The following is a 27,592-nucleotide window of genomic DNA, read 5'->3' as shown; positions in this document are numbered from 1 at the left end:
GATGCTGTTCATCCTTCTACATCAAATGCATGAATAACTGCTTTTTCTTATTTTTCATGATCTGCTGTCTGTTGCCTTCAGGCCGATGTTTTGTTTTTTTACTGGGAACACATATGTGTTATGGACCATCTGTCTCTGTATTCTTCATGTGCTTCACACTCTGCTGCTTTCTGCAGCCTTTATGTTCTGATTGTAGTGTTCAGTGTGAGTGCAACACAATAAGTTCAAGTCTCATGTAAATATGCAGTGGTAGCTTTATTCCAGCGTTTTCTTTTTTACAACAATAGAATAAATTAAGATCATATGTACAAACTGAAATCATTATCTGCTCCTCAGATAAAGCACAATGATTGTGTTGGCTACGTTCTCGTCACATTACAGCTAAGCTAACCTCAAGCTCGTTTGAAACAAATGAACTGTTTGTTCATGTCTTCTGGCTCAGGAAATTATAAAATGCAGTTGGCCGGTTGGCTGAAGCACAAAAATGTTACTCACAGCCCGGTTTTCATTTTTATTTTCCATTACAGCACTTCACATTCTGCTAACTCTTTCATGGCAATGTCCTCTGTCTCTGTGTGTGTGTGTGTGTGTGTGTGTGTGTGTGTGTGTGTGTGTGTGTGTGTGCTAGAAAGGATTGATGCGGATTCCTGTTCCCAAAGGAGAGAAGGGGTTGACTTTAGCCCACATTAGAGCATCATTCAGAGAGATTGCAGATTTACCATCCTCCAGTAAAAACACCGGACCCTGCAGGTTCAAAAGAAAATGAAAGCATTAGAAATCTCCTCACTATGTAAAAGTAGAAATTGTCCCCCAGAAAGACTTTTCGAATGGCTGTTTCTGTGCAAAGTCAATTAAACCTCATGTCATAGATTGGACATATTAAATTCAAATAATTATAAACTCAAAATATTTAAAAATTAGCTGGAAGAGAGAAAGTCTTGCTGCTCTCAGTTTGAGATGGTGGCCATGTTGGCTGCTTCAAGGGTTCCCTGTCCATTTTCCCTCTTTTCTCTACTTTGTATTGAAACATCCATTAAACTAAATCCTGACCGATAAATCGGCCAGCCGATAATATCGGTCAATATAAGCATATCCACTGACCATCTGTATCGGCTAATTTTATCGCCGATATTACTAGATTTACTTAGCAGTCAAATAGCATTTCATTTGAATATCATTGAATTACACTAGAAGTTCTCTTTCTGGCTGTCACCAGCAGAGTGCGCTATATGGATTACAACAAACATTATCACTCTCCAGGGTGTCACACGGTGATGCACGCACAAGCACAGTTACTTTCCATATGAGTGACCATCTTGTCTTCGTTGTACTCAATATCTTTTTTAGTGTTTGATAACTGCATTTCAGGGATCAACGCAAAAATGTGCAAAAAATAACATAGATATAAAAAAGATATCGGCCAATATATCGGTATCTAATTTGTGTCACTCTCAAATGTCGATATCGGTATGGGCCCTAAAAATCCATATCAGTCGGGTCCTATTTTAAACAATTTCTCATGTTATGTCTGTTGTGTGTGATATTCACAGACAGATAAGCCAGAGAAGATTTGTACTTAATTTCTAAAAACACACAAACATAAATAATGTAAACACACACCTGTATTCTGTGTCCGGTGAAACAGGACAGCTGAACGTCAGAGTGACTCGGCAGATTGGAGCCCGTCACATAATCAGCGCCGCATAAAACTAAAGCATCTGAGAGAGAGAGAGAAGACACGTGTCACTGGTTAATGGTTATACACTTATATATAAAGCAGGTCTCACTCTGTCATTTATTCCCCTATGAGCCAGGATGTGTGAAATCCTCTGCTAGTGTTCTGCTGGCTGTTCCACAGTCCAGGCTAAAAACCAGTTCATGTAGCTCATCTGCCCTTTGCAAGATTTGAACACTGTCTCTGTCTTGATCTGTTTTCTCCCCACTTTGCTCCTACATCCTTTGAACAAGAAGGTGCATTCTCAACCACAAAATCTTCACTTGCTTCTGCCATGTCTGTTTTGGCTGCAGATGCAAGAGAAGTAATGATGCTGTTGACAAGAGAAGCCAAGAGCACATAGCACCCTCTGCAGGTTAAAAAGAGTATCACAATAAAGTTTTTTATTTATTAAACAGTATATTGTCTCAATTGAATTCTGAATTGATTTCTGATTCTATCCTGGGGTATTGTTGTACAGTATCCCTAGTGTCTGTTGTGTGTCTGTTGACAAGAGAGCTCAGGTATAACTTAATGTTTAAACAGAGAAGTTTGTTTGTGATCATGGATTTATACAAAAACTCATGAAAACTTTGTATGAAATATTAAGAAGTAAAAGGAGCTAAAGCTATTTGATTTATCGATTCAATTATGTCACCAACAAAAGCAGTCTCGGCTCTGAACTCTTATATCAATGTGAGCCCAAAACATCATCTTTGTTTACATTTTACCAAACTGAGACTGTTTCACACAACCAAACAAAACACTAACAGTTTGTTCAGTTTTGGGAAAACGTCAGAGTTTGGGCTAAAGAAAAAACATCAACAAGTGGTTTAGGTATAACATGTTGATCGTAAGAGCAAACATCAGACCAACAAGTAATCTTTGATAATACAGCCCGGCCTTCACCTGCATCCCAATCTTTCCTCCTGACGATGAAGTGATCTAGGATCAAAAACTGGGTTTCAAATGAGTAAATCTGGTTGTAAAATTATGGAGAGTTCCTTTTTACAAGAAAACTAAATTCCTTTTATTAAATCAAGGTTTATTTATGTTAACAAAATAATGTAATAGCATGGAACAAATGTAATGCTTGTCTAAAAAGGTGAGAATTCATACACTTATTAATTCATGTGTTGCTTGGACCTTGTAAGCATTTCTTGTTTAAACTTTATTTTGTTCAATTCATTTTATTAATGTGCCCATTTAAAAAAAGCTAAACCTCCTCAAGTGTGAATTCAAAATTATTTCTGTAATTTATTTAAAATTTAAGTTTTATTTCAAAAGGATTATATTTTGAAAAGTTTACAATAAAAACAAAACTTGTTCGTAGAAAAGTAGTGTCAACTTTTTAGGCCAGCCCAGCTGAAACACCTTGTTTTGAAATGTTCTATTTACCAGAGTCTGTAGGCTGGATTCTCCTCTCGAGGCAGCTGAACTCGTCTCTCTGACTGTCTGATGGAGGACTGTTGAAAACACACAGAAGTATAAATATGATGCTGTAAACAAGAAGCTGTTCTACTGTTTCTCTTTTCCTACAGTTCATCTGTAGCCCCTCCCACTCCAAGTTTGTAATTACACAATATTTCAAAATGAACCTGGTAGCATTCTGAGTTGTCAAAGCAAAAGAATACATCCAATCAAGGTTATTCACATTTAAATGTCAGTTTCAGTTTAACCACTTTAACTAATCAGTAGCTTTAAGCAAAAAGATATGGGACCGTTAATTTAAAATTCATGCGACCACGTATTAAATATGTGAAGTAGGACACCTCTGTTTCATGAACCAAGCACAAAGACGAGGGCTGACGGGGTGTATATGTAACACACCTTCATCAGGTAAGCAGACAATAAAGGGTCAACAAATGTGTAGGTCATGTTAAATAAATAGAGAGGGAGTGAAGGATGATAACGAGGATTATTGGTTTACTATAGGGAAGTTTGGTGTGTGTAAGCTTTTGTGTGTTTCTGTGTCTTTGTGTGTGTCTGTGTGCGCTGCCTGCAATCACTGATGGAGCCGCTCTGTCACACTTGGCAACCTGACACATCAGTCAGACTCTACCTTGCATGTGGTGCGTCGTGAATAACAAGTCATAAATGTGTGGACTGAATACATTCTGACGGCAGTCTGTCAGACGCTCGTGTTTACAGACTACACTCATTCTAACTTCCCCACACGATCCTAGATCCAGAGTCTTCTCATGAGACATCAGAAACATGTGTTTATCTCCTGTTACCTGATCTGTCAGTCAAGCAGCCGCAAGAACATCTTTGTCATCAGTCATGACGACAATGTCTGTCTCTACATTTTGACTATAAAGCCCTTTTAATATAGCCAGTTCAAGGCGCAATATTTATGCAACAGGATCACTGTAGGATGGTGTAGCCAGTGGTGTGACACAACGTTGTGTGTGTGTGCATGTCTCGGTGTGTTTGTACATGGAGCCACCAATGTTTGTTTACGCGTTGTGATGACAGCAGAGAGCTTTGTTACGGCGCTGATGCAGAATCACAATTAAATGTCTGAAAATACCTGAAGACTTTGCACTCCAGTGGGTGTAGGATGTGTGTGTGTGTGTGTGTGTGTGTGTGTGTGTGTGTGTGTGTGTGTGTGTGTGTGTAAACACTGTTCCTGGATCAGATTTTGCTGCTCTTTATCTTTCTCAAGTCAGATCTCATCTCTTGATGCCATGATGAAGCCTCTGCTTTTAGCGCCACACTGTCCAGTGATGTCACGCTCAGAGTGGAAAGTTTGAAGAGCATCTAATGAAGACTGAAATGGACTAATGGAAATGGCTTAATGGAGGAGAAACCAAACTTTTGTTTCAGCACTTTCCTTTAAACAAAACGCAAAAAATGTCTACGGTCAGATGGTAGCTAATGTGTTATTAATTATGTTTTAAAAATGAAATATTGCCTGATAACTCTCTGAATTTTCACTATTCGTTGCCTTTGTAGGTGCTTATAAATCAGGAGAAAGTGTTAAGTCAAAAAATTGACAGATTCTCAACATCTCAACATGACTCGTAACCTGAAACACAGCAGGACAGCATGATTAAAACATTTGAACATGGCCCATTGCCTGAAAACAGTGCAGATATGGATCATTCTAATGCAGAGTGTGGACGACTTCTTCAGGCTCCGTTCTTCATCTGACTCATTTAAAGCCGAAAGAGGAGACGGAAGCTAAGAAATGTCCCCACCCTCCTCTTTAAACTCTTACTCAATCTTTAAATCTGATGTTTGTGTATGTTTTCAAGGAGATCGGACTTCATTCAGTTGAACAACGATGTCTTTGTGTTTATGTGCGTAACCTACTTGCTGTTACTCTGAGTGCATGCCCTCCAGGCATCGAGCTCCACAGACAGCTGCTCGATCTTCAGAGGAACACACACCTCCCTCCTCTTCAACAACTGGCTGAGAAAACAGAGATAAAAACCCTGGAAGCTGGACTGATGCAGTTTAAACATTATTATAAAAATTATCTAAGTAAAGCTTGGCATCAAATTATCGCCGCGAACCGCAGAGAAAATCACTCCAGCATACTCCAGCTTTGTCTGAGACTGTCTTCCTGTGTGCCAGCTCTTTCATATTTGGCTTAGCTCATCTTGTTTGTGCAGATTCATTTTCTATTTAACCCTCCAGTATCCAGTGAAATGGTAAAAAGTTGCTGCAGTTCACTGGAAGACTTCACTACAGTGACCACTGAATTGACCCAAAGTTGTGTATCTACCTGGTGTATTCATAGAGAGCAGGTACGATGGTAGAGTATTGTCGTCTTATGGCCAGCAGACCTCCAATATAACCACACAGGATCAACAGCTCACTGCGGGATCTACACACACAAACACACACACATATATACACACCACAATACAGTCTGACATCTTCTTAACAGATGAAAGGAAAATGATTAAAGACGTCATTAATGATGATAACAAATGTTCTCACTGTGTTAATTTGGCCATAATAAGGCGGTCTGTTCTGATGTAACTCAGCAGATCCAGGATGGGCTGAACACTGTCCACCGTCCAATCAGATCCTGCCAGCTGTTCTGGTGAGGAGGAAGAAATAAAGAGTGTTTCTGGTTCATCATTTCATCACTTTAGTGTTATATTTATTTATGGTTGCTGCCTTTTAATTTGGGAACATGACTTGACATGTCAGGTTCTTTGTCATTCCTTCCCACAAAAACCTTATCTCACACCATAATGTCTCCTCATGGCTTTGCTTAGGTACATATTGTACACGTTGACTCATAGCACAGTCACACAAGTAGAGCGTTTCTTGGTGCAAGCAGGGAGACTTTAAAAGCTACAGAGGGGGTTTTTGATCAAATTAAATAAGGGATCCCTACAGGTGAAGTCATATTTTTAACAGTGATGTCCTCCTGATTCTGATTCTGATCATTTTTTAAACCATAAATCAGTTGTTACTTTGCTCTCGTCAAAGCTGCCTTACTTCAACAAATACTGTAATTAAACCCTGCAGAACTTGTGACTCGCTGGTCTTATCCAGCTTGACTGGGGACTTTTTCTGTGTTATTGTGTGACACTAAAACTGGCACTGAACCAACCATTTAAAACACCAAAGTCAACAAAAGAAAATGAACTGATCAAGGCAGTGGAAGACAAGAAATGACCGTGTTCTGCAAAGTAAACTGTTTTTGTCAATGGAATCTGCCCAGTTTAGAGAGAGCAATAAGCCACTATTCTGTTTGTTTTTTTAACTTTAGTCCTTCTCTGAAGCAATTATTGCTGTAATGTTGTCAGTCAGTTTGAATAATTATCTATCCAGCTAAGTTGAGTCATCATGTTTAAAATGTGAAGATTGAATTAGTACAGTTGGTTACCTCAATAACACTGAGGTGAAACGGTTCTGTCAATACCTTTTACATAATCTATCCCAATCTGCAGGGCATTCTCAGGTTCAGAGCTCAGCAGGTGGAATTTAACCGCTGAAAATAAATCTCCTTCACGCTTTGCTTCTTCTGCCAAGGCCTTACACCCCTCTAATGCAGGAAGACCACACTGAAACCACAGAAAAAGACAGAATCACATTAAGAATCTTAATGTCAATATCAGATGCCATGACTCACTCTATTTCATCTAAAACATGTCCTAGATCCAAGTTAATGATGGCTACTAACCTTTTCATGTAATTGGTTGATTTCATCAGCACTTCCTGGGTAAAATGCACAAAGCTTTGCCAATAAAATGAGGTCGTCAGGAATCATTTGAAGAAGTTCAGCTGAGAGCTCCCTGAATGTAAAACAAGGGTAAAGATAAAAGAGTTTTCTGAAGGCAGTCACTGTGCACAGTCACTCTAGTACAAGCATAGGTGAAGATATCCCTTTTCCACTTTCCCTTCTCATCTAAAGCTAGATGTTTACATTTAAGGGGGGTAAAATATATGTAAAAATGAATAGGAAATTGAATGCTAGGTAAGTTTGGGTCTTTTCCACTAACTGGACATGTGTGCATGGAGACGTACCACGTGGTTGTGCTCATGTACTTCCTGGCCAAGAGTTCAAGGCAGTAGGCTGTGCTCTGATTGGCTTTCTCTCCCAGAACGAGGCCCACACATGCGGCCAACTCCAGCTCGTTTCCTCTGATCAGACTAGACATGGCTAACTAAAAACAAGACACACATCCACACATAGTTCAATCATATTTTAAATCTATGCTTTATTATTATTACCAGAAGTCATGATGAAGGAAATATGCAACCATGGTCAGGTGTCCAGGTGTTAATGATATATCCCAGGCATATACCCACAGTCTATATCCTGCGAGTCAGTTCAGGTCAGACATGGTGAGGATTTACCTTGATGTTGTCCACAGCTAGATGGCAGCATGCAGCCAGGATCGAGCATCCATCCTGGAAGTACCACTCTGCTAGCTCCTTACAAACCTTATGGAGAAGACTTAACGGAGAAAAAAAGGAAATCAAATCAGGGATTGTAAACAGAGCTCCTCAACTCACAGATAGTCTAGAGTCAGAGATCAGATCAGTTACAATAATAAATAAATTCCCTAGCAAGGATGCTAATGGTAATACTAATGTGGGCGGCAGTAGCTCAGTCTGTAGGGACTTGGGTTGGGAATCAGAGGGTCACCGATTCCCATCAAGTTCCAGCACGGACCAAGTCCAGAAATTGGCCTGGTAGCTGGAGAGGTGCCAGTCCACTTCCTGAGCACTGCCAAGGTGTCCTTGAGCAAGGCACCCAACCCCCCCACCAGCTCAGGAGCGCCCACTGTGGGCAGCCCCCTCACTCTGAGACCTCTCCATTAGTGCATGTCCATATGATCCTGTTTGTGCATGTGTGTGTATTTCAGCCTATGTGTGTGTAGCATGTTAACTAGACAGAGTGTAAAAATGAATTTCCCCTTGCGGGATTAATAAAGTCTAAATTATTATTAAGCTAATTGAGCTTTCCAATTGCCTCAGTGTTACATGTTCAATAAATATTTAATACATCACTCCTATAACTATGAGGAGAAGAGTAACATGAACATTAAGAGAAATACAGACAATTAAGATCCTTTATTATTCTTATAAATACAACATTTCTACTTTGAAATGAATTAAAACTAATACTGTTTACTTATGCAATTTTTTATGTCTTGCTTTTTACAAAGATTATCTTCTAAATAGTTTTATTAGGATTTTTAGTTTTTGCTTCTTCTTTTCTTCTGCATTGTCTGAATCTAATAGATAAATGTAGCAGATATTAGCGTCATCCAAAGTGGCTTCTGTTTTGCATGACTGAGCTAACAACAAATCTGTGTTTGGATTATATTTCAAGGGTAAATTGTCCAATTGTATTTAAGTTTCTCTTGCTGCAGTGTTTTTCAACACTAAGACTAATTAACAAATGTAAACTACAGTGACATTCTATATTAAATGAACTGTATAAGCATCTCAATTATTTCAGTGTTAGTGATTTAGTTAGCAGCAGCTTCAGGGCTAATGTGTTTCAGAAATTTGTGTTGCGCCCTTAAATTTAAAGTTCAGTTTTAAGGAACTTGTGTGTGTATGTGTGTGTGTGTGTGTGTGTGTGTGTGTGTGTGTGTGTGTGTGTTTTACCTCTGGTATTGCTGTCTGTTATCCACGTCATTAGTTGTGTGATTAACTGCAGAGGTCTGAGGTGAACGAATGTTCCCTTCACAGGCTCCCTGAAATGTACGATTACTTTTTATTAGTATTACCTCATGACAAATATTTTCACAAACAACACAAACACAGTGACCTCTCTCCTTGTCTCCCTTCACTTATTTATTCACTCCTTGATCTGAGTCTGCATGTTTTGGATTTAGAATTGTTTATGTTTTATGGCTAGCTGTCAATGTTTTTCTTTTTTACTTTTGGACAGCACATGCTTTTATTCCCATCCCGTTTTCCCTTGTTGCATTTGTTTGTTGACTCTTGCTTGTGTTCTGACTGCCCTTGTTGGCCACTGTAGTAACCATTTATTCAAGGTCTACATTCATCCAAAGAAAATGTCTGTTACATGTCCTCTTATTACCTGTGCTACTATTAAGGCTTCCAGCAGTTGTCCTCTGCTGGTGAAAAAAGTTACAAGTTTTTTGATGTCTCCTGTGGCGATGCAGTATGGGATAGTGTCATCATTATCCTCCGCCATCAGCTGGTCAGCTCTCCTGTAACACAGCCGTATAAAAATGACATTACAAAGTATGACAAAACAATTTAAATAAAAGGCTTTACAGGAACATACACACACTCTGACAGAAACAAAACGTTTGCACATTTCTTGTGTTAATGTTCAATTGAGGTACATTGATTCTCAGATTCTTGGTTTAAGGGGTTAAAAGTGCTTGCAGGTATTTATGATGTTTTTGTGGCTGCAAAATCTGTTGTTCTTCTAGCACCACTGTGTTCTTTGACAAAATAGGTGGTGGTAGGTTTTTGTTTTTTTCCAAACCTGCTACCAAAACTGATACACACATATGAGTTTAGTCTTTTGGATGCGGTATTTTATTTATTTATTTCAAATTTCTCTGTTTGATGGAGCACTTGGGCTTTTAAACAAAAGATATATATATGTTCAGATCAATTGATTTTATTTCAATGCTTTCTCATGTAGTTTTGTATTTTCAAGCAAAAAGCTGACTGTATTTGAATGTCTTTTATTTTATTATATATTATTGTTATAATTATCTTATTTTATAATAATTATCTGGCAGGCTTCCAGCTAGTGTCCTCCCTTTTATGTCTCTGCTGCTTCCCACAGCCTTCAGACAGCACTCTTCCTCTTTTGTCATCAGGCTCCACAGTGATTGAGATTGGAATCCCGGACATCCCACTTCCACTTGTAAAAGCCACTCTCGTCCACCTTTTGTCCTGACAGTCCTGAACCAGCTGTTGATATGTGGCTGTTTTTTCTTCTAAATGGCTCCTCCCATGGGACAATTTGTTCAACCAGAATAACTTTCTTTCCCTCCAAAGACTCCACAGGGATGTTTGATCTCATAGATGTGGACAGAATCTCTTCTGGTCAGTGGAGCAATATCCCGAGGTCTGCCTTCATTTCCCATGCCTCGGTGGACTGCAACAGATTCTGTCTGGCTTAGCTCTGTCCTACATCCTCTACACCTTTTTCACATGGGGGGTGGTGCTTTTTTTGCTTATCTAAACGTGCAATTAGAGTAGATATCTACAATTACAATGTTTTTTATGTGTGATTTAATCTAGTTTTGAATAGGTTAAAAATCGAAACCCACAGACAGTAACAAGGCTTACCTCTGCATGAGCTTCTTCCAGTACTTCATGGAGACTCCTGGTGCCACAGATAAAGCTTTCTCCCACTGAAACAGAGATACTGTTGTTATTCTCCATCTGCTCAAAGCTCCAATGAGAAGATTTTACTGGATATATAAAAGTTTGCAATTAATGTCGATCCCTTTATGTGACCTAAAAAGCAAATAAAGAAAATCAGCAACAAGATTTGTCATTTCTAGACAGTTGATTTTTAATATCTGTAACCATCACTGCGGGCTAACCGTCAGACAGAGTGAGATACAGCATCCTGCAAATACAGCCTTTGTTTACACCTGCAAAGAACCCTTTGACTGTTAACTAAAAGCAGGATGAGATTTCATCAGAAAACTTTCACATGTACAGGACAAAATCAGAGATTAGACAAACTGCTGGGTCCACAGGGGTCGGCAAAAACAAACCTCACAGATCCTCACAGGACCTTTAAGTTAGTTTGTCATTTGAATCTATTTCTTCTTTAAATCTTTGTGTTTATGATTAAGCAAATATAACCATTACAGTGGCTTTGACCTTTCAACTGTCTGTTTTTGCAGGTGATTCATGCGCAAAGGCTTTAATTCTTCACTCTCAGATTCCTTCACAGCCGAAGCTTTAAACGTTACAGGTGCTTCATTCTAACTGACGGTTATAAAGGTTTAACAGCTAGGCACATTTGTAAGATAAGAAGAGAAACGCTTAACTATGAAATACAGTGATGTACATGAAGGAGACATAATTACATCATGTCCACCTGATACCAAACTTATAGTTTACAACAGTTTACTTCATAAGGCTTCATCCCACCATCACTACCTGCAGGAGCTGATCCTTGGGCAGACACAGCCAAATTCCAATTATGAACACAGATAATGTATTATATTCACACTCTCTTTACCTGTCCCAGCTCCACCATTAATTCACAGTATCTCTGAATCTGTCCCAGTCTTAGGTGGATGTCTGCTGCTTCTTTCAGCCTCTCCTCTTTACTCGGCGCTCCAATCCCTCCTCCAAACTTTGACATCTTGACTATAGTGAGCTCCTGTGCTGCAGACTGAAGAAACAAGAGGAAATAGAGGGGGAAAAGGGAAGCAAACTATAAGACACTTATTTTACCCACATATTTAACAACAATGAATGCACCCCTCAAGGTTTCCTCAGCTGAACACCACTTAAACATTATTGACTATTTATTCCCTTCTCCTTTCTCTCTAGCTTAAAGATTGTTGAAAGACCTCACAGTACGGTGTCTCTGGTGTCTGTTCATCTTTCTGTTCTGATCACAACAATTTAACATACTCACTGTTTTAAACTTGAGCAGGTGTTTCATGTGCATCACTCCTTTGCTGTAGCTGGCAGGCAGCAGAGAGTCATCCTGACCGTTCACAACAGAAACCAAGTCCCACAGGTTACTGCTGCCCCCTGGAGGCTGAGATGAGACAAACACACAAATAATCATTCAGCAGGATGCAATGTAACAAAAAGTAAAAACAAAAAATGATAGTTGATTCATTGATAGGTAATGAGTAAAAACTAAAAACATTCTAGCTTTAATTAAATATTTTGTGCTGTGTATCTTTTTGTTTCTTTACAGAATATAAAAAACACAAGTTGGACCTTTTACAACAATTTCATAAAAAGCTGCAGACAGTCAGTATCATTAAAAGTATACGTTTACTTAGCTTTTTCTGTTGTTGTTTTATTAATAATAATAATAATAATAATAATAATAATAATAATACATTTTGAAGGCATTAAAGACCAATACCAGAGTGTCTCTGCTCTCTTACATTCCTTATCTGAGTAGGATTTTATTCCGATTAGTAATGCTCCAAGGCAAATAGCCGATCGTTGTAAAGGATTTTGGGGTGGCTCCTGGCTCTGAAATTTGCTATAAGATTTGGAAGCTACTTAGAGACTATAGTTTGTCCTTTAGCATTGAACTCTTCCAGAAGTAAAGTGATACACATTTAGCAGCAGCTAAAGAGAATCAGCCATCACACTGAAATAGACGCCACACAAACAATAAAAATATGAACTATCAGTATTTTGGGTGCAGTTACCGAGAAGCATTCAGAGAACCAGCGCAGCTTCTTGGCCCTGACGTCTGAGCTCAGTTTATCCAGATCTTGTTTGATGTCTCGAGACATTTTACTGCAGAGCAGCGGTGGCGAGCCAGGAACCATTGCCGTGTCTGCAGAGACACAAAACCACTGTGGTTAGATCAGGTTTGAGAGCATCATATCATTAAAAAAAAACAGACAAACGAGTCTGTTATCACCTGTGTTTCCGATGATTTTCTCCCACGGCTGGTCGGTGAGGATGTTCAACAGCAACGGAGAGATGAGCGGAGTGAGAGACCACAACCTTACTGTGCTGTCTCTGCTGCAGCTGGCCATGGTGAATGGACGGCTCTGATGGCACGTTAGACCTACAGACACATGCACACACCTTGAGTATAGAAAAGCCATGAGAGAAATACTGGAGTATAATGTTGGTAACATGGTTCAACAAATCTAATAAAGACATCACAGCTATGTACCATGTCATTGTTCAATAGATTGAAACCTTTAGTTTGCATACAATTTAAGTAAACAGTAAATTTGTATTTTATTTTAATTTTCATGTAATGGGCTGTAATTTTCAAAATTAAAGTGGAATCAAAGGTTGTGGCTTTTTTAAAAGCTGGACCCTGTTTTCACATGTTATTATGAGTAAATGACAAATGACTCAGTAGATTTCCTCAGCCAGCAGCCGTGACGGTCACACTTGAGTCTCCCAATGAGAAACGTATGGTAGAGCCATGTTATCCTTGAACACATTGAACCCCATCAAAACATGTGCAATACATTTTTTGTTTTAGCTAGCCTACTGACAGACTCAAATTGCTATTCTGAGCGTCTGAAACATTACAGAAAAGGGTTGCCTCAGAGGGTAAGCCTTTCTGGTGCAACACCAAACTGTCTTGTACCTTTCAGCCCTTTGCACACCTAAACTTGTAAAAAGGATCCGGCTTGGTCTTCCTGTGGTTCAGTCTTACCGTAGACATCAGCTCCGTGATCATAGACTGAATCCAGACATGTGCCATCTCTTGTGTCCCACACTCTAATTGAATAATCCCAAGAACCTGCCAAATGACACGACAAAATAAAATTCAAACCCAACACACCCGAGTGTGCAATGCAGTACATTTCCTTACTATTCACTTTCTTGTGTTCATAATGATACCATATCACAAAACCTTAATATCCTTACACCCCTAATGGTGTGGACTGGTGTTGGGGTTAATAAAAGAATATGAAGATGTGTAACGAAATGAGCTGTAGTTTTTAACCTAACATTTGTTTAAAAAAAGAGTTTGATGAAGTTGTTGTAATTCCCCATAAGGACCACTGGAGGTCACTAGTGCTTGTACTGTTAGTAAAAGTCGTTTTCTGATAACTGCCAAAGTATTCTTACTTGAACACAATGTTCAACGTCATCAGTTCATTGTGAGAAAAAAAACATTTCTAATTTATTTCTAGACATCAGAAGTTGTTTGTTGCTTAAATGTGAACAGCTTGCGAACACAAATCCACTGAAACTTAGTTCACAGAATATGTGCTTTACTAGAAGATCTGACAGGAGGAACATTACCTGATATAAGAAGGTAAGGAACCTCCGTGTTCCACATCAGTCCTCTGACTGGAGCTGTGTGACCACTCAGCACATTGATGCAGGCGTCCTGTGTGTAGTCCCATATACGAACAGTACTGCGCACACACACACACACACACACACACACACACACATTTTGATTATATAAAGGGACACATATGTGAACGCAGAAAATAAATATTCTTGTCCCAGTCTGCGAATTCAAATTTTTGAGGGAGCACTGCACAGCAGGAGCTCCACATAGACACACAGTCAGACACACACAGAGTTGTGCTCCCCTCACTGGCTCCGCTGATACCGTCTTACCTATGTAACACCTCTGTAACCTCCGAAGACGGTACACATAGGGGATCACTTTACCCCCCAATTACAATGCTATGACATTCAGATTGATTGGACAATGTTCTTATTTGATTCCTTAAACATCTATTATCCGGTCTGCATGAGTCCCTTCTCTCTGTGTGATAACTCACCCATCATCTGATCCAGAACACAGTATACCCTCTCTGAGTGGAGACCAGCGAACATGAAAAACTTTGGCTAAGTGCCCAGTGAAGACTTTCAAAGGCTGATCAGAGCTAGTGGCCAGGTAGTACACACGGACATTTTTGTCCTCACAGCCTGTTGCGATCATATCCCTGCAAAGACAGAGACAGAGATATATATTATATATATTATATATAGAGAGAGAGAGAGAGAAGAAGGGTGTGTGAAAATCTGTGGTCACTCATTATGAGATTCTTGGTCACTTTGATTAACAAGGGTACTGCTAGCTGTCTGCTACATGTCACCTCAGCTACGAGTCCCTGGTGAGCCAAATGTGGACATTACGGTGGATAAACATTATAACATCTCTGTCTTGCTTGAAGGTAGATACACTCTAACAGTGGTTCTCAACTGGTGGGTCGGGACCCAAAAGTGTGTCGCAGAGTGGGTCGCCTGGATTTTTCAGGGAGGAGTTGGTGGTGGGTCCCGAGGCGAGATGAGTTGAGAACCACTGCTGTAAAACATGCAGTGCTTCACCATCTGTTGTACTGTAAATAGGTCTGTTAGTTTCTAATAAGAAAAGTCTGTATTATTGTATAACGTAGATAACAAAGCATTTAGTCCGACTTCTCCCTCTCTAGCATCAGTCTCTTGTCCAAGTATGCTTACTTCTGGCTACAAAGCTAGGATGGTAACTGTCACTTCATCCATTCTCAAAAAGAGATTTTTTCCATTTTCTTTTCAATTACTGATAAATGCATGGCCTTTGAAACATTTGTCTGAAAAAGATGTTTTTCTTTCTTGTGTTATGTCTCTCAGACACAGTCTTAACAAAAGATAAAGTCAGCCTATTTATAATAGGTACCCTAGTTCATACAGCCAGTGTTATCTTGAGTGTTGTGTGGCAGCTTATTGAGATCTTACTTGTTGTTCTGGCTCCAGTCACATCCAAACACAGCAGCAGGATGTTTGTACTTGTGCAGGATTTTCCCATCGATGGTCCGAATGATACTGGGGTAAAACAAAAGAGAACATTTAAAACTTTCAAAATAAGACAGATATTCTTTTATCTGTTTATTACAATAGGTACTTTTGAGAATAAAGGCCAACCAAAGAAGATGAGACTCACCAGAATCCATCTCCACTACAGGTTGCAATCCTCTTAGAGTCTTTATGGCTCCATGATATACAGAATATACCATTCTTACCATGCTGCAGGAGGACAGAAAGGATTTCATTGAACAGGCTCATATCAGCAAACATTTTGAAGTAAGTATCCTTTGAATTAAGGTTTGATGCAAAACATAAACATTTTAAAATCTGAACTGATTTGGAGATACTTCAAATATGTTTATTTAATGAATGTGAAGCCTGCCAACATTAAAGTAATTTGTCAGTGAAAGTCAAAGTAACCTCATTGAAGCGAGTGATGATTTTTCCTTTCCTGACGTCCCAGATGAACGCTCCATTACGAGATGTCGCTCCTGCGATACAGTTCAAGTCTCCTTCGAAGAGAGAAAGGTCAGCAACTTTTCCAATATAACATTTTTACTTTAGATGTTAATGCTGAGTTGGGACCAAGGGTATTCTGAGCCACCTGAACAGTTTGTGTATGTACGTGTCTATTGTGAGCTGGGATGATTATGTTATTGTTAGGGCTGTAACAATAAGTGTATTCATCCAAAGGCTAAAAAAGCAGTCACACACGGCAGTATCCACACACCAGGTGACGGAAGAGGAACAAATGCGGAAGAGGAAGCAGACGCAACAAGACACAAATGGAAGAGTAAATCAGAAGTAAAAAAATCTAAGTATCACACATTTCAAAGTGATGTAATTTATCACTGCAGACAGAAAACAGCCATTAAAATGATCACTCCAAGTTAGCCCACCTCTCAAATCAATGCACCATGACAACCATATTTTACGAGGGACTTCACAACTACTACAAGCTAGGTGTAAGACTTAAGCTGTAACTTATGCCTATGATTGAATTTTTTCAGCTAGTGCAACAACAAAATGTCTTCATTTAAAAATTACGTACAAACTAGGTTAGATTTTAACTTATGCATGGCTCCTGCAAACAAATGCCACAGAGAACCCCCCCCCCCCCCCCCCCCCCCCTCCGAGTGGGTTCTGGATGGAATTACAGTTTAATGGTCCTTCAATGGTATATTGATAACACCATAGTCATTTGGGGTTCTGGGTGCAACTTTTTACAGAGTTCTTGGTATCACCTTTTGTGTTTGGATCTGGGTATAACCTTTTTTTTTACAGGCTCTGCCAGGAACTAAAAATGTTCCCCTATGAGGTGAATGGTTCTAGTCAGCACCTTTATTCCTATATGACTTTATGATTCTTGTATATGTGAAGGCGGGATTGATCTACCTGGAGCCCAGGACAGCGAGTAGACCACGCCCTCATTGCCGGGGGAGGTGTAAACAGCGGTCAGTGTGTTTGTGTCCCAGATTTTGATGGTTCCATCAAAACTAGCCGTGGCCAGCAGGTTTGGATCATCAGGCTTAAACTTACAGTCAAAGATCGTCTCCACATGGCCCTGAAAAAAAAAAGTTCATTTAGTTAGGTGTGAGCATGTGCAAGGTGTTTACTGTGCCAAAGGATGTAACAGAATACCAAGTCTCGTAGGAAGTCCCATTTCTTGGCCCCCATGTCGTAGAGCCCCACCCCCCCATCCATGAAACAGCACACAGCGTGGCCCGGAGGCAGAGAGAAGGACCGGTTCTGTGACAGGGTTGGGGGAGGAACAGCCTCGCTGGTGGAACTGGTGTGCTGACTTTTACTGGGAGAGCAGGAACTCTGAGCTGGGGAGAGAGAGAGGGGGGGGAGAGAAGGAGAAAGAGAGAGAGGGGGGGGGGGGGGGAGAGAGAGAGGGAGAGAGAGAGAGAAAGAGAGAGAGCGAGAGAGAGGGGGGGAGAAGGAGAGAGAGAGAGAGGGAGAGAGAGAGAGAAAGAGAGAGAGAGCGAGAGAGGGGGGGGAGAAGGAGAGAGAGAGAGAGAAAGAGAGAGAGTAACTGGGACCAGGATACTTATTCATAAATTGGAAATATTTGAGAGTAAAGATTAAGTTAAAAAAGTATTCCTACATTAAACAGGAGAGCTTGCATCATAATAATTTATTTATTTATTTTCCTTGACATGCACATTTATGTTGTACTTTATGTCAAGTTTTTACCTTTCTTGGCCGGAGGGGAGTTGAGAACATGTAAAGCATGAAATCCGGTCTTTTTAAGTTTGAAGCTGTCCAAAGGAGTGGAGTGAGAGACGTTCCAGACTCTCAACACCCCGACCTGTGAGTCTGACAGACACACAGAGACAAATCCATCATTCATCAAAGTCAAAGAAACATGTTTGTAAAGTACATTTACACCAGCTGCAACCAACAAATCAAAGAAAATAAGAGAAGACAAACAAACTAAACACATAAACACAAATACAGGACACACTCCGGGTATCAGACACTTACATATAAAAATATATATACAGGATACGTGTTACATCGTCAGTCATGTGATCTGAGGGGTCTCGGTGTAAGGGTTTGGGGTGTCTGTGATAAAGGAGGGTCGAGTCTTTTTAGGGCTTAAAAAAGCTTAACCATAACACTTTAATAAAGAAAACCCAATTACAAATAGATCTTTGTTAATTGCAAAAACATCTTCATAAACGTATAAATATACATTGATTATCAAAAATCCTCCAAAGATCTTTTTGATATCTTTAGACACATACATTTCTTCTTTGATGTGCAGCGTATAATGGACAGATGTGTTTAGGATGGGAGGATCAGTTGCTGTGTTTTGTTTGTCTCTTTTTTTTTAAACTCAACAAAAAATGTTGAATACAAAAAGAAGTTGCCTCCAGCAAAGGTGTTACATATTTTCAATAGCCCAATAAACTGCTGTTAATATGAACTCTGTAATACTGGAGGATTAAAAAACAGGATTATGGGGCGCTGGGAGCGCAGAGGTTAGTGCGTGCGCCCCATGTAATGGAGGCTGTAGTTCTCTAAGCGGGCGGCCCAGGTTCAAATCCGACCTGTGGCTCCTTTCCCGTATGTCATGCCCCGCTCTCTCGCTCCCTGATTTCCAACTATATCCACTGTCCTATCTCTCCAATAAAGGCACAAAAAAGCCAAAAGAAACCAGGATTATTCTGGTTTCAAAAAGTTAATAACAACACGTCCAACATACCAACTGTTTGCACACTCCTCACCTCCAGTGATGAACATGCCGGGTGCAGAGGGAACCCAGGCCATACACTGAACTGATGCAGCAGCTGAAGGGAAGCAGAAGGACGTGATGCAAGTCAAGGCCTCGCTGTCCACCAGCCTGATGCCGTTATGGAGGTTTGACACTGTGACAGAGAAAACGAGTTACTGACAAAAACTGTAAGATAAAAAGCTAGTTTACTGTTCAAGTCCAAACCACTTCAGGTTAAACATTCAGTTAGTGTTGTTACTCTGTATTGGTACCTAATAAATATTCAGATGACAAAAGGTCCCATTCCAGCGCACTGACAGGGTCCTCTTCATCCGTCCCCTCTAGTGACTCTGGACGCAACACGTGCTTTTGGCTTTTACTGCCTAAACAAGAGAGACAAACAGATTATTAGCCATGTTGCTGTTTATGGGGACTGGAGAGAAGAGCAGTGTAACACATGTTATCCTTTTAGAAAAGTCCCGAGATGTCTTTTATCATTGTTGCTGTTGTTTTTTTTGAATGGCTGATATCACTTACTCACATTTTCTGGAATTATTATAAAACGTCCCTGATTATTTGAAATATGTTTTAATTACATTTCTTGAGTTGAGGAACATTTTCACAATTGTTAAAAAGGACTTTTGTCAATAACAAGAAAGAAAATGGACTGTGTGAAACCATGATTTGAATCATCCCCATTAAATCCATTTTACAGGGTAAAAACGAAATAGCGGGAATATTCATTCTTTAACAACAGAAAGCTGAGCTTCATTATTCACAACAGAAAGTTTGATTATGAGAGTCAACAGCTATGTGTTGTTTAGCTGTGATTGAATTGATTGAAATCAAAACCAGCACAATCTACTTCACCTCTAGGTTGCACTGAATGCAGAGATATGAACAAAAACGTACCCGGTTGAAAAATCGACAAACTCCCATCTGTGTGTCCGAACACCAGTTTGCCTTTCTTAGTGGGATGCCATCTGAAGAGGCAGATATCAGACAGGAAGGAGTGGGCTTCTTTGTGCACGGTGACCCCAGGGTCAGAACCTCCATAGACCCAGATGTAGAGGGGCCCACGCTGGGAGACAAAGGCCACTCCGTCGGCTGAGTTCCAGCACCAGCTGACTGACGTAGGGACACCTGGGAAGAAGGGGAGAAGATACTCTATTAGAGCCAATGAGAAAACAATAACCCAGCCTTTGCCCTCCATTGGCCAATAAAACCCAGGTGTAGATCATCCTCCACCTTTAGTGTTGTCGAGTCGAGCTACAGCCTTTTGTTCTGCTACGTTCCACACGATGAGAAGGTTATCAGCAGACGCTGACGCAAACAGGTCGGGGTTGTCAGGACACCAGCTGATGGCTGTAATGGTCTTCTTGTGTTCAGACATGATGGAGCGCAACTTGAACTCATTGTACTGCTGGTCCAACTACAACAAGGGGCAAGAGAGGGACAGAACAGATCAGATTTTCTCCTGTGACGGGTAATCATAAAGTCAAATCATTTTATAATGAATAATTGCATAAAAAAATACATTTAACCAAAAAAAGCACAACTATTGTAAATGTAAACTGTACTAATGGGTTGCAGTGAGTGAATGCTTAAAATATTTCTGATGGAGGGGTTTTGGTGCTCTTTTGGCATCATGTCTATAAGTACACTCACCCAGATGAACAATTAGTTTGTAAATATTAAGACGTCTAAAAGATGAAAAGGTACAAAACGTTTTGAAAATGCTGCAGGAGGATAAATGGACTGTAGTGATCAATAGTCTGCAATCAATGTAACAATCTTTCAGCACTAATCCAGCCACCTTAAATCCACACAGATTATTTTCCAGTCCTAAAATATGTATGAAAGAGGAATTTAAAAACACACAAATACTCGCTTGAGTAACATTATGTGGTAACCTGCTTTGCTGTCATCTTTTTTTTAAATCTACCCTTGTGAACACACCGTCTATAACACAAACACACACACACACACACACACACACACACACACACACACACACACACACACACACACACACACACACACACACACACACAAACACACACAAACACACACACACACACACACACACAAACACACACAAACACACACACACACACACACACACACACACACACACACAGTTCACCTGGTAGATGTATATTGCCAAAGTAGCACAGTAGGCGAAGCGGTCTCCGCTAGCAGCACACACGTCTTTGTTCCATGGCTGACAGCCTGCTGCCAGCAAGCCCACCTGCTTCACTTTGGCCATCCTCACCTACAAACAGACACAAACAAACGCTATTCATATTTAAGTCATTACAAATCCAGAGAGTTGGAGTTTGTTGGAGTAGTTGGTAGTTTGAAACATGTTAAAGCCCAGCAAGAGTAAACTTGACCTCTCTCAAGTATCAAAATCCAGAAATATCAAAGCCATACTCTGCTGCTAATGAAACAATTAGGCAACCTTAATACAACCTGAGAGTTTGTCATGTATTGAGTCGTGTTGGGAAGTGGATAACATTTGACCAAAAATGCACCTGCAGTTAATTAAATGATGCGGCTTAAAGTGGCTAGACGGCAAGTATTGATGTCTGATAAATGAAGAGCAGTAAAAAGGGAAATTTCAAACTTTGTAAATAACTTTAGTCATACTTCCTATAGTTCCAGTATCTTTTCACAGACTGAGGCCTAACATGTAACAGTCCAAAGACCATTTTCAGCTGAAACACCATCTGCTGGCGTTCTATTTACTTGTTTGGATGTTTATTTCTTTGCAGGACAGAAAATATAAACTAAATAAAATAAAAATAAAAATGAAATGAAATCTCTGAACAGTATTCTTGATGGAGTTGTTGCAGATGTAATGACTTTGTGTATCAGTACCAGAGACTGACAACATACTTAGATACTCCAAAGAGCCACAGGTTGAAGAGGATAAAATGATTAAGGAGAAGAAGCCATGTGGAGAGGATTAAATTAATCTCTCCTCTGATTGGTTAAGACGGCTGCTTATCTACTGACTGAATGCATTCACTGTAAGGAGCCAACTCAAACTACTGTATGTTTGAATGGTGTTACTGAACTCATGGCTACGATAGAAAACGATCTAAGAATGTTGTTTTCTGTGAGTGTAAGTTTAGTGTTGAATTGCAATAGCAGTGTTCCTTTTCTATCTTCCAGGAAATTACGACTTTAAAATCCTAAACCATTTGTTAATGGATTTAAGTTAAATTGAATGATGAGTGTGTGGAGTGAGGTAGGAGGTGAGAGGAACCTGCATCGTTGCAGATTTGGGGCATGAATTAAGTCATTCACAATCATTGTCAGTTCTTTTACTTGGCCTTTCTTTTAAAGACATTGTATTCTGTTTTTTATGAGACCTGTTTTGGAAAGGGCTCATTTTTCATTCTCAAAAGTTTGATTATTTGTCCTTGTCAACTCTATCATGGCCGTCATATGATAAAGTTGTGTGGACATTCACCACAATATGTTGAAGATAACGTTATAATGGTCTTAGTAAATTTAGACACAAATGAATACCAATTTTTAAGGTTCCTTCATTTCAAAGTTAAACCTTACAATAGTCCATACATGTTCTCCAGAGACCAGCCACTGAATCAAGTTAAAGTTAACCATAAACAAAGTGTACGAAAGAAGTGCATGCTAACTAGAGCCCGACCGATTAATCGGCCAGCTGATAAAATTGGCCGATATCAGCATATCAAGTGACTATTGGTATCGGCAAATTTTGTTGTAGATATGCGCTGATAATACTAGATTTATTTACAAGTCAAATAGCATTTAATTTGAGTATCATCGTATTAACGAGCAGTTCTCTTTCTGGCTTTCACCAGCAGAGGGCGCTATGTGGATTACAACAAACATGATCACTCTCCAGAGTGGGAAGAGGTCACACACATACATGCACAGTTACTTTACAGTTGAAAGACCATCTTGTTCTGCAAGTGTTTGATAACTGCGTTTGAGGGATCAACGCAGTAAATGTGTCTCAACAGGTCGAACACAGATCTAAGAAGGATATCGGCCTTTATATCATATCAGATATTTTTTTCCCCCCCGATATCGGTATCAGCCCCAAGAATCCCTTAGCAGTCGGGCCCTCATGCTAACCTTCCAGATACATCCCCTTCAGTATCTTGATTGTGATGTCCTTAAGACAATCAAACCTAAAGTCAAATCAAAATGACACAGTATTGTGGCGCAGTGGCGCAGTGGTTAGTGCGCGCGCCCCATGTATGGAGGCTTTGCTCCTCCAAGCGGGCGGCCCAGATTCGACTCCCACCTGTGGCTCCTTTCCTGCATGTCATTCCCTACTCTCTCTCCCTGATTTCTGACTCTATCCATTGTCCTATCTCTCTAGTGAAAAGGCCCAAAAAGCCCAAAAATAAATCTTGAAAAAAAATAAAATACACAGGATTGTCGGCTAAAGAAAGGATCAGTTTCTTTCTAGCTTCATGAATTATGAAAAGTGCTCATGTAAAGTTATAATGATTAAGGAGTTACCTCTCAGGTAGACACACAGAGACATAACACCATGCTTCAGTTCACAAACGTGCAAGAGAGCTGTGACATGCATTTTGCAATTGATTTATTTGTTGATACCATTTCATTTTTGAGACTTTTTTAATCAAAAAGTGAATTCATGTTATCTCTCAAAAGTGGTTGTTTTCCCGAATCAGGGAGGAGGTAAAGGCCTAAAAGAAAGGGAAACGGCATGGCAGAGATTTTTATTTTCAAAGGTAATCTTCAAAAACAGTGAACCAGTTAGCCTGTAATCTCGTCCTGTAAGATGCAAATCACCTGATTTACATGCAAATGTCCCACTGACCCTTTTCTTTTCAATAGATAATGGTGTTAAAGAGTAATGACATGCAGTTGTCACAGTAATAACTGCACAGCACTTTGATGGAGAAAGGCGTTAAGATACGAGTGGACCTTTTCTTGGCACCACATACATATGAGATGTCTTTTTAAAAACAGGTGGATGATTTCCTCCTTCCTAAAATGTTGTCTTTATTTCTGTTTCCATGCTTATTTATTCCTATTTCTGCCCAGGGTTCAGAGTTAGCTTTCGTTCTCTGCTCTGCCACAGACTTCATGGTGACAAAAAGACGACAGGAGAAGCAAAACCTGCATCACAGTTTACACTGAAGACAATTTGAAACACTGACACCTCTCAGGTGGAGGCTTGAAGGCTCCAACACGCAACAAGTTTATTTAGTTTATAAATTCAGACTTTATTTCTACAATGTTTTTTCATTCGTGTAATATTTGAGTTCTGATTATGTAGAAAGATAAATTAGACAATTGTCTTTCAATTCAATGAATCCATCCTTTAAGCACAATGAACAGCAGCATTTAGAAATAACTCTGTCAGTGAAGCTCAAAGACTCTGAGATCGATTGCCACCAGGGAACCTGAGAGGTAACCTTACAACCTCAAATTTAAATTAATTTAAAAACAATTACTTGTGCTATTGTTATGTTGAGAGATTTGTTGTAACACAAACACATAGAGGAGAAAAGGAGTCTGAAGGAAAGTAGATGGAGGGCCCTGTTTTGCTCAACACAAGAAATCAACACTTTAATTTACAACATATTAAAAGGATGAATTGAAAGGCTGCAGACTCTGTAGATGATCTTATCTACTGCAGTGGTTGGGATACAGAGATTGTTCTTTTTAGTATGAAGAATGTCTTTATTTCTTCTCTGAGGTGACAACTGGACTTTAGATTATCACGTTATTAGTCTGCCACTCGGGTGCAGATTATATTCATTACACAGCCGTTAAATGGGTTGCCATTATATTAAGTACAGAAACGTATGGTTCAGATGAATCCTAACAAAAACATTTTGACTACAACAGGTTGAAAACTCTTTCATTACCTGATTGATTTTATAACGTAACATTCAGGGCACCTTCCCATTGTAATGCAAACATCTGTGCACAATCATTAAAAACGCCTTCTTCCCATTGTGGCTTCAAAATACGCCATATTGGTGCCATGTTTGTTATCGGGGAGAAAAGAAACCCTCATCAGACAGTCTACAAGCATCATACAAAAACACATCTGCAAACTCAAAAAACAGTCAAACATAAACCAAAAATGGGTCCTCTATCTCTTCAGACATAACCCTCAAAATATTTACAGTGCACTATATTTTATAGAGCATTTCCAGCCAGACAGACTCCCTCATAATACAGTCTGTTAAGCAATGTTAAAATAAACCTGGGCAGCTCAAGCTATATTTTAAATGGCAAGATCAAGCCAGGGAATAGCCGATGTGTATGCTGGTGCTAATGGGGATCCTAATAAAGAAAGAAAGAAAGCTTTATCAGTGGTTAATATCTGAACCACTATCTTCACATTCGACATCGGTAATGGAGGTTTTCCATTCACTGTCACAGGAATCTTATATGTTGAACTGGCATAAAAGCATGAATAAAGTGTATGGGATGAGTGATAAACATTATCAAACATGATTGTGATCAAATCTATGTCGATAATGATTTGAAATATTTGGATATTTTTAACCCTCATGTATAAATGAGTATCGTCTGTGACCCTGCAGCATGTAAAACACATCTGATTCCCAGGCCACTTCCGACTGCACAGCATTGTTTCAGCTGCAGGTTGAGTAAGAGCGTCTGAGAGAGACAGTGATTTATCAAACAAGAGTTTTCAATTCCCTGTTGCAAACCAGTTTTGATGACCTGACCTATTCAATTTGAAGAGGAGACTTCAACCAAAACTTCAGCCTCCCTTAAAAACCTTGTGAATGATGAAAACTGGAGGAATCATAACCTAAAAAAAAGAGCTACGCTAATGTTAGCAGCGGCTCGGCTTGCGGCTTCCCCTGGAAATGATGCACCAACATTTCAGATATTCTAATGCCAATCTGAGCTTATTAACGGTTTCTGAGAAGTTTGACTTTCAATAAATTGACTTAAAAATGTGTGATTAAACAAGTGAAGCGCAGGTTAATAAACTATATCGTAATTCAAAGTATGAAATGTCTGGTTTCCTCAGACCTCTGTCGTTATCAGGATACTCCCTACACTGGCAGCATTATCAAATGATACATCAATAGGGGTCATTATATGTAGAATTATCCCCGTTATTGTTGCCTCATTGTGCAGTGCTTATAATCAGGCCTGTTCTTTCCCTGCCTTCACATGTCAACACAGCTGCTGTGACTGAAGAAGATCAATTACAACTAAAGATGTTCCCAGGAGACCAATCAAGGCTGCTCATCTCATGGGGAGTGTTTAAAGCAGACTTGTTCACACTTAAAAACAGAAATGAGTCAATATTAGATAATGAAAGGCGGAATGGATGCCATAGAATAATTTAAGTATCAAGGACAGGTCTCCTCTGGTTAGTCTGGTGAGCATTTTGAGTTCTTTTCAAGTGAAATTATAATCTTAAGTACCCAAGCAACATTCGGCGAACTCTCCTGCGTACCTCCATTGTTTGAATGGTTTTCCATATAGATACGTCTTCCAGCTCATGCACATCAATTTTTGACCCGCCAATCCCCAAACAATCATCACTTGGTGTTAGACTATACAAGCTCTATTTACATAAGGTCAGAGTATATCAAAGAGTATTTGTTCCAAATTTTGTTCAGTACCATTTAAACCACATCACTTTGGTTCTAACATTAAGAACACACAAAAATATCTTGAACAAAGCAGCTTCACATCACATCACACTTTAATTTAAATAAGTCTGTCCGGTAATCATTCATTTACTGTATTATTTAAATGAATAATTCCAGACAGAGAATTATTAGTTACTCTATATTCCAGTCTTTAAGTGAAACAGATAAAAAGTTATTTAGATTAGGAGAGATGCATTGCCTATTTGTTCCCTGCATATCAATTATTTTACAATCAACAGGCTACAAACACGTTATAATGTTTGGCATTGAAATTAAAGGATGCAATATAAATATAACCTAATGTTATATTACTCTTGGATTAACATGGATTCGTTTTTTAAATCCTATAAATAAAGTGATGTGTGTACAATTACCAACAGGTCAAATCCAGAGGTGGTCCTTTAGGGGACAAAAACACTCAATAAAGCGGAAACCATGTATTCAATGAGCAATGGTTTATAAACACAAACACCAGTTTTATAGAATTCTTTATGGTGATCAATTAGTACAATACAACAAGGTCGTTTGAGGTACATTTAAATGATTTGCTAGCCCTGTTTGTTAGCGAATAACTAGCCACTACTCGTTTCTGCCTCTTCCCTGATTTATATTCCAGTAATACGTTAATGGCATCAACAGGTTTCAGCAGCAAAAAAAAACTAATCCGTGTTGGTGTGAACACTGAGTGTTATTTAGACACTTGAGTGTCGCAGATGTGGTCTCTTCTCAACAGGAAACATCGCGATATATTGGTATTAAATGTGCATTTAACAGAGTATCTTCCATTTTTTGCCTGCCACCGCTGCTGACTTGCATTGTATTAGCATGTAGCTAATGTGTGTGTCCGTGTGTGTGTGTGTGTGTGTGTGTGTGTGTGTGTGTGTGTGTGTGTGTGTGTGTGTGTGTGTGTGTGTGTGTGTGTGTGTGTGTGTGTGTGTGTTTTCGTCTTACCGTCAGTTGTCAGCAGGTTCATGCACAGCGGACAGCTCCCAGGTACTGAAATGCTCACAGCTCCCTGAAGCCCCGCCTGAGAGGGGCGGGACCGGCGGCTCTGATTGG

At 39.6% G+C, this 27,592-nt stretch overlaps 1 protein-coding gene across 1 annotated transcript; it reads right to left on the bottom strand.

The window, feature by feature from the left end:
* Window positions 1-236: 236 nt before the first annotated feature.
* Window positions 237-27,592, bottom strand: wdr17 (WD repeat domain 17). The gene is made up of 32 exons (XM_020639593.2): window positions 27,485-27,592; window positions 20,995-21,123; window positions 20,097-20,280; window positions 19,761-19,991; window positions 19,121-19,231; window positions 18,862-19,002; window positions 17,825-17,947; window positions 17,267-17,454; window positions 17,021-17,189; window positions 16,046-16,137; window positions 15,762-15,844; window positions 15,557-15,643; window positions 14,620-14,784; window positions 14,126-14,241; window positions 13,530-13,616; window positions 12,771-12,920; window positions 12,553-12,683; window positions 11,793-11,918; window positions 11,388-11,543; window positions 10,478-10,542; window positions 9,243-9,375; window positions 8,804-8,892; window positions 7,541-7,640; window positions 7,208-7,347; window positions 6,864-6,975; window positions 6,603-6,744; window positions 5,666-5,768; window positions 5,448-5,549; window positions 5,033-5,131; window positions 3,113-3,180; window positions 1,621-1,718; window positions 237-744 (listed from the first exon to the last, which is right to left on the bottom strand). The coding sequence occupies exons 2-32, from the start codon at window positions 21,115-21,117 to the stop codon at window positions 625-627; spliced, it is 3,834 nt and encodes a 1,277-aa protein (XP_020495249.1). The 5' UTR covers window positions 21,118-21,123; window positions 27,485-27,592; the 3' UTR covers window positions 237-624.

Source organism: Labrus bergylta, chromosome 1 (assembly GCF_963930695.1).
Source record: "Labrus bergylta chromosome 1, fLabBer1.1, whole genome shotgun sequence".
NCBI classification, from domain to species: Eukaryota; Metazoa; Chordata; class Actinopteri; order Labriformes; family Labridae; genus Labrus; species Labrus bergylta.
This window is presented reverse-complemented; position numbering and strand designations above follow the sequence as displayed.

Coding starts and splice junctions, on each gene's coding strand:
- wdr17 (XM_020639593.2), bottom strand. CDS start 21,117: ATGGCCAAAGTGAAGCAGGTGGGCTTGCTGGCAGCAGGCTGTCAGCCA. Junction 7,641..8,803: donor AACAGACAGCAATACCAGAG/GTAAAACACACA, acceptor TTCTCCGTTAAG/TCTTCTCCATAAGGTTTGTA. Junction 6,745..6,863: donor TCAACCAATTACATGAAAAG/GTTAGTAGCCAT, acceptor CTGTGGTTTCAG/TGTGGTCTTCCTGCATTAGA.